General features: G+C 39.9%; 1 protein-coding gene across 2 annotated transcripts; it reads left to right on the top strand.

Annotated features, from left to right (window-relative positions):
• Nucleotides 1-343: 343 nt before the first annotated feature.
• Nucleotides 344-16,365, top strand: PDCL3 (phosducin like 3). 2 transcript variants are annotated; one of them, XM_019452519.2, is made up of 7 exons: nucleotides 344-471; nucleotides 1,824-1,953; nucleotides 4,062-4,152; nucleotides 4,417-4,560; nucleotides 5,338-5,546; nucleotides 9,201-9,356; nucleotides 12,624-16,365. In XM_019452519.2, the coding sequence occupies exons 1-6, from the start codon at nucleotides 466-468 to the stop codon at nucleotides 9,341-9,343; spliced, it is 723 nt and encodes a 240-aa protein (XP_019308064.1). In that variant the 5' UTR covers nucleotides 344-465; the 3' UTR covers nucleotides 9,344-9,356; nucleotides 12,624-16,365. The 2 variants fall into 2 exon arrangements, with proteins under 2 accessions (XP_019308064.1, XP_019307988.1); XM_019452443.2 differs by lacking the exon at nucleotides 12,624-16,365 and having other exon boundaries at nucleotides 9,201-9,579.
• Nucleotides 16,366-17,803: the final 1,438 nt, after the last annotated feature.

The following is a 17,803-nucleotide window of genomic DNA, read 5'->3' as shown; positions in this document are numbered from 1 at the left end:
ACGACCCTGCACCATTTTTAATTCTAACATCGGATCACTGAAACACATTTATATTTCTGACTGAAAGAGCCATGACCTCTTTTATAATGACTGGGTCTGCGGCAAGATATAGCGCATACTTCGACTTAACCTCCTCCATCCACCCCCAACTCTCCAAAGATGAAAACCTGCCCTAATAAGGTAGCACCGAAACCTGGTTCCGGGTCACGTGAAGCGAGCGGCACCGGCAGACAGAAGGCAGACCCTCCCTCGCTCCTGCGCACAGCTTCTGCGCCGGTTTCTTGAGGAGCGTACGCAGGCTCAGAGGCCTCGCTTACACCCTGGCTCCGCCCAGCTCACTCCTAGGGGGCGGGACGAAGGGCGGGCGGTGGGGGAAGAGGCTGGGCGGTGGCTGCGCGCGTGCGCCGAAAAGAGCTGAGGGGCAGGCGCACCGTGGCGGGCCTGGCTTAAGCGATTTCAGACAAGATGCAGGTAAAGAACCTGGGGGGCCGAGTCCTGGAGACTGCCGCAGTTCGTTTGCCCCGCGTGTCATCGGCGGACCGTCCGGGCTGGGACTGTGGGAAGCGCTTGGGCGCCACCGACGCCGGGGAGGTCACACGAGTCTAGGCCCGGCGCAGGCGCAGTGCGAGAGGGCGGGCGTGGTCCCTCCGAGAAACTGCGGGCTGGACCTCCACACTCCCGCAGTTGTAACCCCTCCAAATCTCAGTCTTTGGGGGCTCTCTCTTCTTGAGGTCAGATCCTGCAAAGCCTGTGAAGGACTCGTCGCATCCCACCTGGCAGGGTTACTTCCTATTTGTTAATTTCCGTAACACCTGAGCGGGGGTGTTATAGGCTCGTAGTGTGGATGTGGAAGCTGAGGCTCAGAGAAGGGAAGGGGCCGACCTGGAGGTCCGGTAACTTGAAACAGTGGCGGAACCTGTGTTCCTGAAACCACTTAGAGCTGGTTGAGTGGATAGTTACATCCTCTTTCTCCCTAATGTTGGTGTTTAGGTTGAAGTGTGCTCCCTTTCAGATTCCCTGGCTTTCAGAGCTCAGCCCTGGGGTCTCTCTCTTCAGTCTTAAAATAGAGTCAAATTGGCCTCCTTTCCCCCCGTATCTGGAATTTTCTAATGAAATTGGCCTAAAACTTAAAGTGAAAGAAAATGAAGCCGCCTAGCATCAGTCTCTCCTGATTCTACTCCTGATTGTATTGCAGTCACTCAGAACTTTGAGATACTCCGTATCTCTGCTCTTGGGCCGTTTGCACATGCTGGTCCCTCTGCCTGGAAAGTAATTTCTTACTTGCCTATCCTGTGGAATGCAGACCTCTTGCAACTTTCTAGGTCAGCAGCCTGTTGATCATTGCACTTGCCACAATGTGTAATATCTATATATCTATATATCTATATTTATTTGTTTATTGCCTGCCTCTTTCTCTCAACTGTAAAATAGGTGACACCATGCTTCCCTACTATGTATTACAATAATTTACATATAGTGGGTACTTAATATCTGTTGAATGAATCACTCCAAGTCAGTAATTAAATTACTGAAAAACCATCTCAGCCTTGGTACAGCATTGATACTGATCTGTGATATCCTGATATTTACCCAAGACTAATTCCTGGGTGTGTATGTTTAGGGGGGTGCAGAGTGAAGGTGCAGTGAAGGACAGGAAAAAGAACAGGGGGTGTGGGTCATGTGACACTTTCTCAGAAACAGGTCACAGTATAATTTGGTTTGAATTCCTCTTCCCTCCACCTTTTGCATTCGACCCTTTCCCCAGTATGACACCCTCCATAGTGGACTTTGCACTCATGGTATCCTTGGTCCACTTGCACTAGGACCCCAATGCAGACACTGAGTGGAATGACATCTTACGCAAAAAGGGCATCTTGCCCTCAAAGGAAAGTTTGAAAGACCTGGAAAAGGAGGCAGAAGAGGAGGAACAGCGAGTCCTTCAGCAGTCAGTTGGTGAGCTTGCTTACATTCATTTTTGTTCTGTCTCTCTCTGGGGTAAGAAACAACTTTCTAGGTCCTAAGTGGTTTGGTGGAAGGATGCTCTGAGCAAGAATTGGGAGCCAGAGATTGGAGTGCTGGAATGGGCACTAACTCTGGGACCTCAGGAGAGTCACAGGCTTTCTCTAACCTTCAACTTCCTGGGCTTTAGAAATGGGACTTCAGAGGCCTCCTTCATTTCCATAATTTCTTGTCTGTGTCAGATGGGCACATGATAAACCTGAAGAAAATACTTGAGTTGTACTTTTTGTCCCATTGATCACAGGGGCTAGTACTTTTGTCTTCTGTGTATACATTAGAGCTAATTTAGAGATGGATTCATTAGAAAGCGTTTATCCAGTGAATGTTTATTAAATGATCATCTGCCAGGTGTAATTCTAAGCATTGGGGCTTTAGTTGTGTGCAGGCCAGACAAAAATCCCTGTCCTCATGGCACTTACATTCTATTGGGAGAGATAGACAATAAGCAATACATAAATAAATATAGGAAAATAAAGCAGGGAAAGGCCTCAAAAGGGTGGGAGGAGGGGTGAGTGTAATTCTAGATAGGGTCAGAAAGAGCCTCAGTAGGAGTGACTTTGAGTAGACCTAAGAGTTGAATCAAGCTACTTAAGTAAGTGAAGAGCATGTTAGAGAATCATCTGGGAAGCCAATATGACTGGGAAAGAGTAGTAAGTTCAGAGAGGCAACTAGGGGTCCAACCATTGAGGACCTTGTATCTTTTAATAAAGGCCTTGGGTTTTATGTCTAGTGGGGTGGGAATCACTAGAGGTTTGAACAGAGGATTGACATGTTGACAGCACCCTCCTGCTGCTGCCTTACTGAGCATGCAAGATGGGCAGAAAGTCAGGAAGTAGACAGTTTAGTATAGAAACTACTGCACTAATTCAGGTAGGAGGTACGATTGGCTTGGACCAGCCTGCATGGTGTTGGTGGAAGTGGTGAGAAGAGGTTGGATCTGGAAATAATTTGAAGGTAGGGCCAATAGGCTTTTCTGGTGGATCCTGTGAGGGGCGTGAGGCAAAGTAAGCGAAAGATGACTGCAGGGTGTTGGGCTTGAGCAGCCTGAGGGATGGAGTGACCACCAACTGAGATGAGGAAGGCTTGGTGAGTAGCAGTTTGGAGCTAGGATCAGGAGCTCTCTTTGGAACACAGTAACATTGAGATTTTTTTAGTCCAGTAGAGATGATAGGTAGGCTGTTGGCCATGTTTTTCTCCAAATCAGAGAAGTATGGGCTGGAGGCATAAAGTCATGAGGTGCAGTCACCAAGGGAGTGGATATAGATAAAAAAAGGAGTCAAATCAGCAGAGGTTCAAAGGAAGGGCAGTCATAGAAAGAAGTAGGACGAGGGAAGGCATCCTGCAAGCCAGAGGAGGGCCATCTTTCAAAGAGAAGGCAGTGGGGGGTTGGATTAATGCTGCTCATCCATCAGGAAGTGGAGGTCATTGTTGATCTTGATAAGAGCAATTTGTTTAGTGTTAGAGTTGGGGTTGGAGGATAAAAATCTGATTTGATGTCAAGAAGCAAGAATATGGCAGTAAAAACGAAATAGAGATTTTGTAGCAGTTGGTTAAAAGGAAAGAGAGCTGCCTACCTACCACTCACAAGAGAAGAACCAGAAGTCCTGTAATAATCCCTTTAACTCTAGGGAAGGTGTGCCAGGGAGGACACCCACTGGTATCCCCCGTGTCCTCAGAGACAGGATTGTTAATACTCCAGGTCATGGGTGTGTGTGCTTGAAGAGCAGACCAGGTGAGTTTAGGCAAATACAACTCTCTTGTTTTATAAACTCGGGAAACTTCTCATTCATATCCCTACAATTGCATGGAGGTAGGAGAGTCAGTTCTGCTGCATATGTCAACATAGGCCTATCTTTTTTAAAACACACTTAAGTTCTTATTTACTAGTGTAATACCTTCAGTATTTTTTATTTTGGTTTTGCCGAGTGAGTTTTGTTGGTGTTGCATGCACATCTTTAGGAGAAAAGAAAAGGAGGAAAAACAAAATGCAAGTTTGTTCATCTTTTAAATATTTTGGTTTTTGCTAACTTAACTACATTCAGTGAAAACATATGAAGATATGACTTTGGAAGAGCTGGAAGAAAATGAAGACGAGTTTAATGAGGAAGATGAACGTGCTATTGAAATGTACAGGTTAGTGCCACCCAGAGGGACTGTTTGTTTTTTTGTGTGGCACTAAAATGTGTGTCTTTTGAAAAGTTAACTTTCTGACCGAGATAACATTTGGAAAGTTTTATATAATTAAATAGTAATTTGCAGATTTCAGTGAACTAGTCTTGGACTTCTGCCATGTGGCAAATAAATAAACATGGATCTTTATAAAGGTTGCTGTGTGAAAGGTGTGTGGGACGTGTGGGCTGGATGTGTAAGATGTCTTTCTCCTCCTCTGCGGTACAGGCAGCAAAGACTGGCTGAGTGGAAAGCAACTCAACTAAAGAATAAATATGGAGAAGTTTTGGAGATCTCAGGAAAGGATTATGTTCAAGAAGTTACTAAAGCCGGTGAGGGCTTGTGGGTAATCTTGCACCTTTACAAACAAGGGTGAGCTGACCTTACGCACTATCCTTAAATGTTAATTTGAATTTATGCCTTGGATATCCCGGGCTTAATCCACATTGGAGGTTTTGTTTGTTTTTTAAACTAGTATTTTGTTTTTGTTGCTGATTTGCCCAAACCTAATGCCTAATTTTTGTCTTTAGACTTTCAAATTAATATTTGTGACTAATAAGAATGTTTTTTATTACATCATAGCAATGAAGATTGCTTTTATTGAAAAAGAATTCCTTATTTATCCTTCTAGAGAAACTCTGGCATTTCAAAATTGCATGTAGTGAATCATTCTCGTAGATGTCGGGGGTGACCTTTATAATAATTGTTCCAGGCAAGTGACGCAGTGGTGCTCTGCTGTGCCTCACTTCCAGCTGCATTCTCCTACTGTGTACTTGTGTAGAAATTTTTTGAAAAGCAGGAAATACTTTCTGACCTTTTTCACTCCTGAATGTTGAATGTTCTCTCATATAGGTGGGCATAATAATTATCTTTTACATTGAAGCTGTTTTTTTGAGTTACTACTGAGTCAAATTAAATTGCATTTTAGATTTTGAGTTCTTTATTTTCCCTGAACTTATCAGAAAGGTTTTTTAAAAAATGTTTAATCATCTTGACTGGAGTAGCAGAATCATTTGTGAAGCTATTAGGATTTACATAGGGTAGAAGGGTAGTTGAGCTTTGCCCAATATAAATGCAGAATCACAATTGCTTCTATTTCTGTTTTATAGGTTTTCTCGCTCACTGTTGTTTCCCATTTCTACTTTACAGGATTCCCCTCTGTGCCCTCATAAATCAGCACTTCAGTGGACTTGCCAGGAAGTTTCCTGATGTCAAATTTATCAAAGCCATTTCAACAACCTGCATACCTAATTATCCTGATAGGAATCTGCCTACAATATTTGTTTACCTTGAAGGAGATATCAAGGCTCAATTTATTGGACCTCTGGTGTTTGGTGGCATGAACCTGACAATAGATGGTAAGGGCTTCTTTGAGGTGGTCTAGGGCATGTGAGCAATGACCAGTGCATGTTAGAGATGATGAGGGATGTTTCTGTTGAACAGATATGTGTTAGATGATTTGTGAAAGTCATCTTTGCCCCTGTGTGTTGTCAAAAGGAAAGAAGCACATTTAATCTCTCATTAGATGAGTCACTGGGGGCAGTTACAACTGGGCTCTAATAATTCTATTAAAAGAGGACACAATGGACTTTAAAATATGTATATTTAATACTTATGTCTAATAGGTTTTATTTGCCCCTATAGTTGGGTATGTTTTAAGTTACAGCTAAAGATCTCAGCATTCATTTTTTGTTTAATTCACATGAACATATTACTGGTATTTATACTTTTTTATACTGACATGCATAAAAATGTTTAAGAATATTTTCTCAGTTGGGGGCGCCTGGGTGGCTCAGTCGGTTAAGCGGCCGACTTCGGCTCAGGTCACGATCTCGCGGTCCGTGAGTTCGAGCCCCGCGTCGGGCTCTGTGCTGACAGCTCGGAGCCTGGAGCCTGCTTCAGATTCTGTGTCTCCCTCTCTCTCACCCTCCCCCGTTCATGCTCTGTCTCTCTCTGTCTCAAAAATAAATAAACGTTAAAAAAAAAAAATTAAAAAAAAAAAAAAGAATATTTTCTCAGTTGAATGTCTTAGTGGCTTTTAAGTTAAATTAGAAGTTTATTGAATTCTGCCTCTTAACTCCTGAAGGATATATCCTTTTATTCCTGAAGGACGTGTCTTTTATTCCTTTCTACCTGTTACACGAGGTGTTGAACTATGTACATACTCATAGCATGAAAGAGAGAACCTGAGGCCCGAGGGTTTCCACCTAAGTCACTCATTGAAATAATGTGTCCACCTGTGCTTTAAAAAAACATTAGGGGTGCCTGGGTGGCAAATTGGGTTAAGCATCTGGCTTTAGCTCAGGTCATGATGATCTCACGTTTCATGGATTCAAGCCCTGCATCGGGCTCCATACTGGCAGTTCAGAGCCTGGAGCCTGCTTTGGATTCTGTGTCTCTCTCTCTGTCCCTCCTCTACTCGTGCTCTCTGTCTCTCTCTCAAAATAAATAAATAACATTAAAAAAAAAGTAAAAAAATAAAATAAAAAAATGTTCAAATGTGACTTTACATACTATTTTATGTAACTATTTTATGTAAGATACTTGTAAGATAAGTATAGCATGTGTACATACATACACACATTACATCAGTTATACATTATTCAAATCTTCAAAGGCATACAGCATTTCTAAATATTTCTAAACTATATGTTTTCATCTTATTCTTTTTTTTTTTTTTTAATGTTTATTCATTTTTTGGAGAGAGAGACAGAGCATGAGTGGAAGAGGGGCAGAGAAACAGGGAGACACAGAATCCGAAGCAGGCTCCAGGTTCTGGCTGTCAGCACAGAGCCAGACTTGGGGCTTGAACCTATGAACCATGAGATCATGACCTGGGCTGAAGTTGGTTGCTCAACTGACTGAGCTGCCCAGGTGCCCCTCTGGTGTTTTGAATCTTACCATGAGGGGACAGAGAAGGGTATACGATAGTAGTTACAGTCTTTATTTGTAGAAATAATTTGAGGATTAGTGAACTTACAATTATTGCGTGGAAGTGAATAATAACATTAATACGTACACCTATACATATATGTATGTATATATGTATAGGTGGATTTAAATATATTCTTGAGTCAAGAATCAGAATTAAAATTTTTTTTTTTAAGAAATTTGTTGAATTTTCATAACATTCAACTGAGGTACCTAGAGTTGTAAACACTGGTGTTAATGATCTCCATGGAGCATTTTAAATTAATATGACTTAAATAAAGTGGTTGTCATATTTTAATGGAGTTATCTAATTGGCAGAGCATCACTTAAACCTGTTTGCTGTTTGCTGTAGTCTCTCATGTAGCCCTTAGTTCTGCTTGGAGTCTTTTCTGCAATGCAAAATGTATCCCTTGATTTCACTTCACGAGGTCTCACATCCTTGTGGAGTTTCGTTGATTACAAGAGAGTGAGGGGCACCTGGGTGGCTCAGTTGTGCGTCTGACTTGATTTTGGCTCAGGTTCTGATCTCATGGTTCACGAGATCAAGCCCTGTGTTGTGCTCTGCACTAACAGTGTGGAGCCTACTTGGGATTCTCTCTCCCTCTCTCTGCTCCTCCCCTGCTTGCATGGACATGTGCTCCCCTCTCTCCCAAAATAAATAAACAAGTGAAATACAGGAACTGAGGTTTTAGTCACTGATTTATTTTCTTGGTACTGCTTTTATTACTTCAGACAAATGTGTAAGTTCTGGGATGTCATCATACATTTATCCTTTGACTCTAGTAGACTGAGATGCTGGCCATGAGGCCTAAGAATTTCCTTTTGTTAACTAAAATTAGACTTAATGATTAGATTGCCAGAAGGACTGTGAAAAGTATTTCCTTTGAATGTTTCATGATGATTTCTTTCCTGGAAAACTGTGCAAGTTGAGAAGCGGTAGTCATTAGAAGACAGGTTTAGTCTTTGGTTTTTAATTACCATGTAGGTTCAAATACAGTAAAACCTTGGATTGCGAGTAAGTTATTCTGCAAGTGTTGTGCAAGATGAGCAAGCATTTCTAATAAATTCTAACTTGGTAAATGAGCAGTGTCTTGCAATATGAGTAGTACATGATGCTGAATGTCACACAATCAAACTGAGCCAGTGGTAGTTTTTTCTTTCTCTCTCTCTCAATCTGAGGGATTGTGGGTGATCATTTCGGATGCTTGGTCTCAGATCACACTGTTTAGCAGAAATCAGTGTTTTTTCAGAACATTGGAAGGTGCCCACAACTGGCACTAGTGTATTTTTTGTCACTTCAAAGCACCAATGAACTGTCCTTTGCTTTTCCATACACGAGTAAGCTTGGGAATGCTTTGTTTCATTCTAGGTCAGGCTGCCTGCAGATATAGACCCTTTCCTCTGCTGCTTTATTACCAGTTACATTAAATACAGTAGATGACAAGAGTTTATTAATAGTGTACTGTAGTCAACATCCATGCCAGCATATATAATGGCTCCCATGCAGAGAGTCCATTGAGCCAATAGATAGCAGTGATTCCATTAGTGATAGTGAAAGTCGTCCTATACAATAACCCTCCTCTCTTGTCTCCTTCACATCAGCCACGAAGGTTTTGAAAGGTTAAGTGCAGGTTAATTTGTTTATTTTTCTTTATATTTTGTATTTTATTATTTTATATTACATTACAGTATTGTAATCATTTTTATATGAGTGTTTTTGGGTTGTGGAATGAATCATCTGAGTTTCCATTATTTCTTATGGGGAAATTAACTTTGATATACGAGTGATTTGGATTACAAGCATGTTTCTGCAATGAATTATGCTTGCAAACCAAGGTTTTACTGTATATGTAATATCTCATTTGATCTCATCTTCTGAAAAAGCATTTGAAAGTATTTTGTTTTCCTCCTTAAGGGTCTAATTTTTTTTTCTTCTAGGCACCTTATAATGGTAGCACTAAAATTGTCATCAAATGTTGATGATCATAGTTTCTGCTTAGAAAAAAACTGGCTTGACGGGCTTGAGGACGAGGGTCTTGTGCTGACTGTCTTAGGTGATTTGGCTTTTCTTTGTCACGTAGAGTTGGAGTGGAAACTGTCAGAATCTGGAGCAATCAAGACAGATCTGGAGGAAAACCCTAAGAAACCAATTGAAGACACTTTGCTATCCTCGGTGCGGTGCTCTATCCCCACAAGAAGGAACAGTGATTCTGAGGATGACTAAGACTATGGCCTCGGTAATGTGCCAAACTTCCTTGATGTGACAAATCATCTGGATTTTTTGAAAAAGGTTAAAGTAGAAATGTCTTTGGCTTTTAGCCTTTTATAATTACGTTTCAAATCTCATAGATCTCAGAAATCATTACTGGGAATCCTATTACATTTCTTGGAACTCCCTTTTTAAATTAATAACATTTCCTTAAAAAAATAAAAATAAAAACCAGCTGCTGGTATGACAGATGTCTATGTTTTCCTCACTTGTATTTTAAGCTATAAAACTGTCTATTCACTATTTGTCCACATTTAACTATATAAGAGGAAATGTGGAGTGTCTTTTAATAATGTGAGGAGGTTTTACAGTGGAAAATTGCAAACTAAGTTTTGTAGTCACATCATTTATTTTTATTTTATAAGGCTAGCAATAGAATTATTAAAGGAATGATTGATAGGAAAAATCCTAGTATTTGCCCTATTTAGAAGAAATAGGCAATAATTTTTATAAAACATTGTCCTATGAAAGCAATAACTAAATGATTCCAGTTTATTGCCATTTTTGCTTAAATGTTTTTTTCTAGTTAAAATAATTTTTGTCTCAGACTGTTGAGATGTCAGTTAATCCCAATTACTGTAAAAGTCCACCTTAAATTCTTTTTTGTAAACAGATAATAAACACATAAAATGATAAACTGTATCTCAGTCAGTAAAAAAAAATGGCAAGGTGTTTTCTGAACTAGAATCTTAGCATTTAACACTTGTCAAATTGACATTAACAGAAAAATTAGGGGTAATATTTTTCTCTAATATTTGTGTTGAATGATGTAGTACTCAATGTGGGTTTGAATATTAAAAATATGAATTATAGAGGGCCTGGAGTTCCTTCAGATTATATTGCAAAATTTATTTTTGCTATAATTCAAAGAGTAACAAACAGCTGTGACCCATTTTGATCTGTCAGAAGTGTCCGTGTTAGTGAATATTTATTTTTCTACACACATAAGAGCCAGTGCGGCTTTTAAAAATGTGTTCTATGTAACAATTTACTTTGAATGATTTTTCATGAAATTTTAATTGTAGGGTTGATATAAGCGTGGTCAGTTCTATCACTCACATGCCAGTTCCATGGGTTTTGTGGGAGAGCTGCCTTCTTGGATTTTCTATTGTTAGCTGACATTAAAATGAAATGCTGTGGGAAGAATAAAGGTGAAAAGCTTGAGTGCTGCATTTGCCTGAGCACTGCAACGCTCACAACTCTTGAGAGAACAGTGCTTGAGCATGGTGGGGGGTAATACCTACTGTGATGGAAAATAGCAGGCTTTATTCCACTTTGGAGCCCATGCAGGATGTATTTCTAGATACTCACTATGCCACTTTGATCTGTGGAAGTGTGAAAACTGCTTCATCATCTTGCCTCCATGCCCGGCTAATGCTCTTAGTGGGAGCTCAAGGAGAGCTCAGGTGCCTCTGGACTTGGCTGATGAGTGCTGTCTGGCCACATGGCACCCAGGCCCCAGGCAGCTACTTAGTCATGCTGACTGAACTTGATTTAAACAGAGAAACATCTCTCTCCTAACATGAGTGTTGTGATTTAGAACATGACCTGCAAATTTCTACAGGTTAGTTAATTTGGGGAGACTTTGCCATAATATTTACCACTAATTTTCTGTTTCATGTGAGGCATTTGTGATATGACAGAGGGGATACAATTGGATGCTTAAGCATTGAGTTCATCTAATTCCACACAGGGAAAGCAAACAAGAAGGCTACCTAGAGGCTGTCTTTCAGTGTTCAGAGGAAGGGATTTTGGGGAAGGGTGTTAAGCAAGTGCTAGGTAGCCCTTTATTCAGCGGTAAGAAATGGCTCTGGAAAGTTGGGATGATAATTGGGAGAAGTGAAATGGAGTTAAGACTATATAATCAAATCAAATTGATTCTTCCTTATTTTCCTCATCTCTAGAGGAAGAAGAGGATGTGAATGAATTGTATATGCTTATCTCATTGCAAACCTAAATTTATATCCTCACTCCCCAAGGTTGCAGACCATTGTTTTGGCACATACCTGACACAGAGCTTCCAGGGTGGGTGGCTCAGAAGTACTTCAGAAAAGTTGTACTAGAGGTTGCCTGGGTGGCTCAGTTGGTTATGACTTCGGCTCAGGTCATGATCTCACAGTTCATGAGTTGGAGTCCTGCATCGGGTGAGCTCAAGCCCTGTTTCGGGTGAGCACAAGCCCCACTCCTGGTGAGCCCTGCTCTCTCTCTCTGCCCCTTGTGGGATTCTCTCTCTCTTCACCCTTGTTCACTTGCACCCTCTCTCTCTCTTAATTCAAAAAAACAAAAAAACAAAAACAAAACCCTAGACATGAAAGGCACCTTTTGAGAGTTATGAAAGGAATGATAAGAAGAGTGTCCTCTGTCATCAATGCCTAAATTGTTTTTGTCATTTATTACCTCCAGCTTTAAATTCAGTTTTCTTATGTAATGAGACCAGAAGTGACAAGTGCGAATAATCTCTTTATATATTTTATATAAATATAAACATAACAGCATTTTTTATACTGTTTACATTCCCATAGCAGGTGGTCCAGGCTTTCTGCCTTCTGCATGCCCCCTCCCACCACAATTCAGTGACCTCCACAGGAGACCTTGTCATTTGCATGCTACAAGGAATCCCCTTGGTTTCTAGTCTTAACCATCCCATACTTGCGCAGTGTCCTGTCTTCTCTATCTGTTCTGTTCAGTCTCAAGTGAAGATGTGTCTAGTCTCCAAGTTTAAACCCTCCCTTTGTGCTTTTGACTGTATTCTCTCCCACATTCTTTAAGGACTTGTTCCAGCAGTAAATTACCATCTTGATTTCAGTCTCTCCCTTGATGTGGAGCCTCACACAGTGAAAATGTTCAGGTTCTGTGGCAGAGACTGCTATTTGCCTATCAAGTATCCAGGAATCTCCAGTTCTACTCCAGCAGCAATGGGACCAGCCAAAAGATTAAACTTCCAGTCTCCTTGGAGCCATGGATTGCCAGATGAAGGTGGGGAAGTTGGCTGGACAAGCCTCTTCAGAGGGACAGATGACTGGCATGTGCCCTTTTGGGACTTAACCCCTTACTTTCTGACAGGAGTGTAGATGTGGTTGAAGACTACTTGGGCTATAGGGCATCTTTATAGAGGAAAAGCTGTAAGGATAATATTCCTGATGACCTTGTGGAACCAGTATAATCCAGCTCTTGACTGCCTTCTCTGGACTTCGGTTACTGGGAAAGAAGTAACTTCCATCTTGGTCTCTCTTAGGAGCAGCTGACACATTTCCTGATAATGTCACCTGGCCATCGCCAAAGAAAACCTCAACCATTCTAGCTTTGTACTCACCACTTTCACCTTGCTTGATAAAACAGAAGAACAATCTAGATGCTCTACCTCTACTTTATCACTGTTGCCTTTCAGTGATGTCATGAATTAGACTTTAGGGACTTTGCATTTCCAGTGTGTGAAGGAGTAGATACTCTGAATAACTCACCTGATAATAACTCAAAATGTTGGATAATTTTTTTTAATGTTCTTAAATTGTTGCTGAACTGGCAAGAAAGGAAAGCATTCTCAGAGGTCAAAAGCAGTTTGAATTCTCATGTTACATGATGTCTAAAAACTTCTCAAAGCAAGTTCTTAAAGTCATCTTAAGCTGGTAATGCCCCTGAGCTCATGGCTAAAGCAACTGCATATCCATGCTGTAAGAACACAGCTTTAATGTAGTCCTCAGACACTCTTTATAGATAAAGCTCCAAAGGAACGTGAGCTCATAGTCCTAAATCACAAACCCACAAAATCCCGGGATGCCTCAAATAAGGTATCCTGAATGAGAGCCAGTGGAAAACAGATAGTACAGTCAGACCTGCAAAAACTTAGGATAGTGGAATTTTCAGATATAAGATAGAAAATGAATATATTTAATATGTGTTTTATATTAATAAGAGTAAAGAATAAGAATTCTTTATATAAAAATAAATCCCTTGTCAACTTATGGAAGAGAGAACAAACCGGAAAGTAGAGCCAAATGATTACCCAGTAGGTAACACACAAAGATAAATAGAAATATAAAAATTAGGAAAGCAATGTGGAGGAGAGACTGAGAAGTTCTAGCATAATCTTAAAAAGAGTTTTAGAAAGAATTGGAAATTGGTAATATTTGAGAAGATAAAGACATTTTCTAGAACCAATGAAAGACAAGAGCCTTCAGATTCAGAAAGCTGTATAAGTCCTAAGCGAGTTACAGACTGTGTGTGTGTGTGTGTGTGTGTGTGTGTGTGTGTGTGTGTGTGTGTGTGTGTATGTATAAAACTGCAGAATGTTGGATTTGTGCAAGTAGTCAGAAAAGTCATTACCCAAAACAGAGTAATGGTAGGGCTTGCTTACTGACTTCTCAGCAGCAAGGAAAGCCAGAAAGATGGCCGATATCAGTGGTTGAAGAAAAACAAAAACTACTAACCAAGAATCAATACCCAGTGAATCTATATTTTTGGAAGTGAGGATTAATAGACATTTCCAACAGAATGAGTAGTTTTGTCATCAGTAGACTCTCAGTTTAGAAGATGAGTGGTGCAGAAGGACCACCATCTGTTGAAAGGTCTGAAGTTCAAGAAAGGATCGTGACCAAAAAAATATGGGTAAATCTGAATGAACATTGACTTACAACAGTACAAATAATGCCTTATTTGTGATATTAAAAGCAAGATGGATCTAAAAAACAAGACAAAATAGGGTACCTGTTGAAGGCTTAATTGGAGTTCACATGTTCTTAGACCCTTAAAAAGTAGGTTTAGGAGGTTGGCAAAGATACACATGTAAGAAATATTTCATTCAAGGTAACAGTAAAAGAAAATGAGTGTGTAACTTTTAAAGTAGTGGGGGCATGGAGGGTGGGAACCTCTTAATTTAAAAGAAGACCAAAAACAAAACAAAAAACCAAAAGGCAAAACCATAGGAAGTCCAAAATGCTGGAAACCTAACACAGTAATCACAATAAATATAAATGAACAATAATAGTCTTATCCAGAAGTCATGCTTGTAGGTACTTACCCAACTGATGTGAAACATATGCATACAGAGACCTGCACACAAATGTTGCTAACAGCTAATTTATAATCACCAAAACAACCCAAAATGTCTATCGATAGATGAATGGATAAACCAACTGTGCTATGTTGACAGAATGGAATGTTCAGCATTACAAAGAAATGAGCTATCAAGCCACAGAAAACATGGATGCTAACTGAATTAAACCACTCTGAAAAAGCTGTATACTATATTATTCCCATTATATGTCATTCTGGAGAAGGTGGAGCTATGGAGAGGCTAAAAAGAGGTTGCCAGAGGATTGAGGGAGGGTGGAAGGGTGAAATAGGTAAAGCACATGGAATTTTCAGGGCAGTGAAACTATTCTGAATGATACAATAATGGTGGAGATAGGACAATATGCCAAAGCTCATAAACCTTATAGTACAGAGAGTGAGTCTTAATGTATTCATATTTAAAAATTTCATTTAGAGAGGAGATCCCTGGATGGAATGCAGGATGTGATAAAATAATCTAACTGTATTACAAATGTGTGAAACCACCTAATAGAAGAGGTTTCAAGGGAAGGGTTCTGATCTAAGTAACCTTGGAAATGAATCTGTAAGGTGAAAGGCAAAAGAATCTGTATAAGCACTGTACTCTAGTTGATAGTTATTTCTCACAGTAGTACGGGTTAATAATTCTGTTAGTGCTAGACTATGTACTAGGTTTGAACAATTAAATGGATATCAGATGGCAAGAGTCAGGTTTCACTGCTAAAGTGTGGGGTTACAGATAGCAAGGAGAGGAGGTTAAAATGATCTATGGCGTAATGGATTAGAGTTGGAGACATTGGTACAAACTGTTTCACTTAATATAGATACAGATGATTATATATTTAGATAGTGAACATACATAGGCTAGTAAACACATTTTTTTCATTGTTCTATCAGCTAAGGTGACCCTAAAAGCAATGACACCCTAGTATCAAAGACCACACCTGACCTGTAGATACTGGCTTCTAATACTGTTCTCCAAAAAAGGAGCTAGGGCTCTAGAGAAATGGCTGATTCTAAAACTGGAGCAGGAAATATACAAGATTAGCCTGAAGCATCTTGTAGCACCAGAAAGGAAAGAAATATTAAAACAAAAACAAAAAACTCACAATGATAATATGTCAAAAGGATGAAGGAGGCAACTAAAAGATCTAGTGGCTAAAGCTGGAACCCTTTGAGCAACAAAATAAATATTATAACCCAAAGTATAATCCATGAGTCCATGCTGATAAATGAGTAGATAAATAATTGGAGAAGAAACCATCTCTCATTCAGAATCCTAAATAATTTATGTAGATACTCTGGACTTAAGAGATTCCACCTTTAAGCGTGGGTTGCATGTAATGATTTCCTTCCAAAATTTATAATGTGGAAAGGTGGGTGGGAAGAGTAACTTTGCAGTACAGAGACCTGACAAACTGTCTCAGGCAGGTGATCATGGTCAAAGTCAACAGTGGTAAATCATTTATTAGTATGGACCCTGGATATGATGTCATGAAAATAATACTTCATCTCTTTGGTCTTCTTTACAAACATCTGACAAATCCCAATTGAGGAGCATTCTACAAAACAGCTTACCAGAACTCAAAATTGTCAAGGTTATTAAAAACAAGAAAAATGCGAAAAACTGTGACAGCCAAGAGGTGCCTATGGAAACAGGACTATTAGATGTAATGTGTCCTGGATGAGATCCTAGAACAGGAAAAGAATAGTAGCTAAAAACAGAAGAATTCTGAATAAAGTGTAGACTTCATCAATGATTATGCATGATTATCAATATTGATTTGGTAATTGTAACAAATGTACCATACTATTGTAAAATGTAATGGGGAAACTGGGTATGGGGTATATGGTAAATCTGTACTATATTCTTAATTTTTCTGTAAATTTAAAACTGTACCCAAAAAATAAAGTTTATTTTAAAAATATGGTGGCAAAATGGAAATTGTAACCAAGAAAGGTGGTTTTCAGTTCTTGACTGTCATATGTCTGTAATAAAAGGCACAAGTCTTAGTTTGGATCTGTCCAAATGCAGAGCCTGAGCCAAGGACTTGGGTGCAGAGTTTGAGAGGTGATTCCAGGGAGCAGGAGGGAGGGAGCTGAGAGAAGGTGGCAGGGAAGGGAAAAGGCAAGTATAAGGCTGAGAATCAGGTCAGTGCCATAGGTAGACAGTAGGGACTCAATCCCTTTAGGACTTTGAAGAAGCACAGTCTATCCACTGATAAAAGCCTGAGTTATTTATTTACCAGTCCTGCCCTCCAACCCTTGAAGGGTGCTTCCAGAGGAGTTAACTCCCCTGCACTTCTGAGCTATGCCTGCACAAAGACTGAGCAAATGTCTGTGCCTGGGAGAAAAACCTGGGCAGATACAGTGTGGCCTTTTAGGTGGGATGCTGGTGGTACAAGGTGAGTTTGAACTTGCATGGAAATTAGTCCTATTTTATATATTTGAAAGAACTTTCTTAGACATTCAAAAATAAATTCTTGTTGGATATCACTCTGCTGCATACATAAGAAGGGAAATGGAAGCAAACACATTGGTTAAGACATTCCTAAAATGGGCTCCTAAGAGTGCAACTCGGACACCATGTTCTGCTAGGTTTGATGCTGGCACTTCTTGATCCAGCCAGAAGGTGGCGAGCAGTAACAGTGTTGTTCCCCAGGCCAACAGCGACTGCAAGATGCACCCTGACCTCAGGGATGTTAAAATGAGGGGAAACGTGTTTAGCATTGGTCAAATGAGGTATCTCACAGTGGCTTATTTTAACTTGACCATTCTAGCTCATTTCTGTTTATTGACGTTTAAAATACTGAAAATACAAGCTTCCTAATAGGAAAAATGCTTGCTACTGTTCCTTACCTACTTATTAAAATGACTACAGTTTTGTTTTTAAATTAAAAACACAATACTGTTGGGGCACCTGGGTGGCTCAATCGGTTAAGTGTTCGACTCTTCTGCTCAGGTCATGATCTCACAGTTCGTGGGTTCAAGCCCTACCTTGGTCTCTTTGCTGACAGCAGGGAGCCTGCTTGGGAATCACTCTCTCCTTCTGTCTCTGCCCCACTTTCTCTCTCTCTCTCTCTCAAGATAAATAAACTTAAAAAAACGCAATACTTTTTGTAAGATGGTGATGAAAAATTATTAAGGATATTTAAAAATGCATATATATTTCATAAAGAGTTGTAGTTAGTAATAATCAATCCTTTGCCTTTTAGCAAATGTTATAGAAAAGAATAACTTGCAACTTTTTGTTTTATCCTGGGGTTTGAGAGATCCAAGTGAAATAGTACAATAAACACATACACGCCCACTAATGCAAGCTGTACTTGTACTGGACTATACTGTAATTGCAGTAACTAAATCAAA

This window comes from Panthera pardus, unplaced genomic scaffold (assembly GCF_024362965.1).
Source record: "Panthera pardus isolate Hobbes unplaced genomic scaffold, ASM2436296v1 HiC_scaffold_25, whole genome shotgun sequence".
NCBI classification, from domain to species: domain Eukaryota; kingdom Metazoa; phylum Chordata; class Mammalia; order Carnivora; family Felidae; genus Panthera; species Panthera pardus.
The sequence above is the reverse complement of the archived record's forward strand: the minus strand, read 5'-3'. Positions and strand labels throughout refer to the sequence as shown.

Bases quoted from the DNA above. Each gene is read 5' to 3' on its own strand.
- PDCL3 (XM_019452519.2), top strand. The intron at 4,561-5,337 runs GTGAGCTGACCT...TCTACTTTACAG, and splicing joins TTGCACCTTTACAAACAAGG to GATTCCCCTCTGTGCCCTCA. The intron at 5,547-9,200 runs GTAAGGGCTTCT...TTTGTCACGTAG, and splicing joins CATGAACCTGACAATAGATG to AGTTGGAGTGGAAACTGTCA.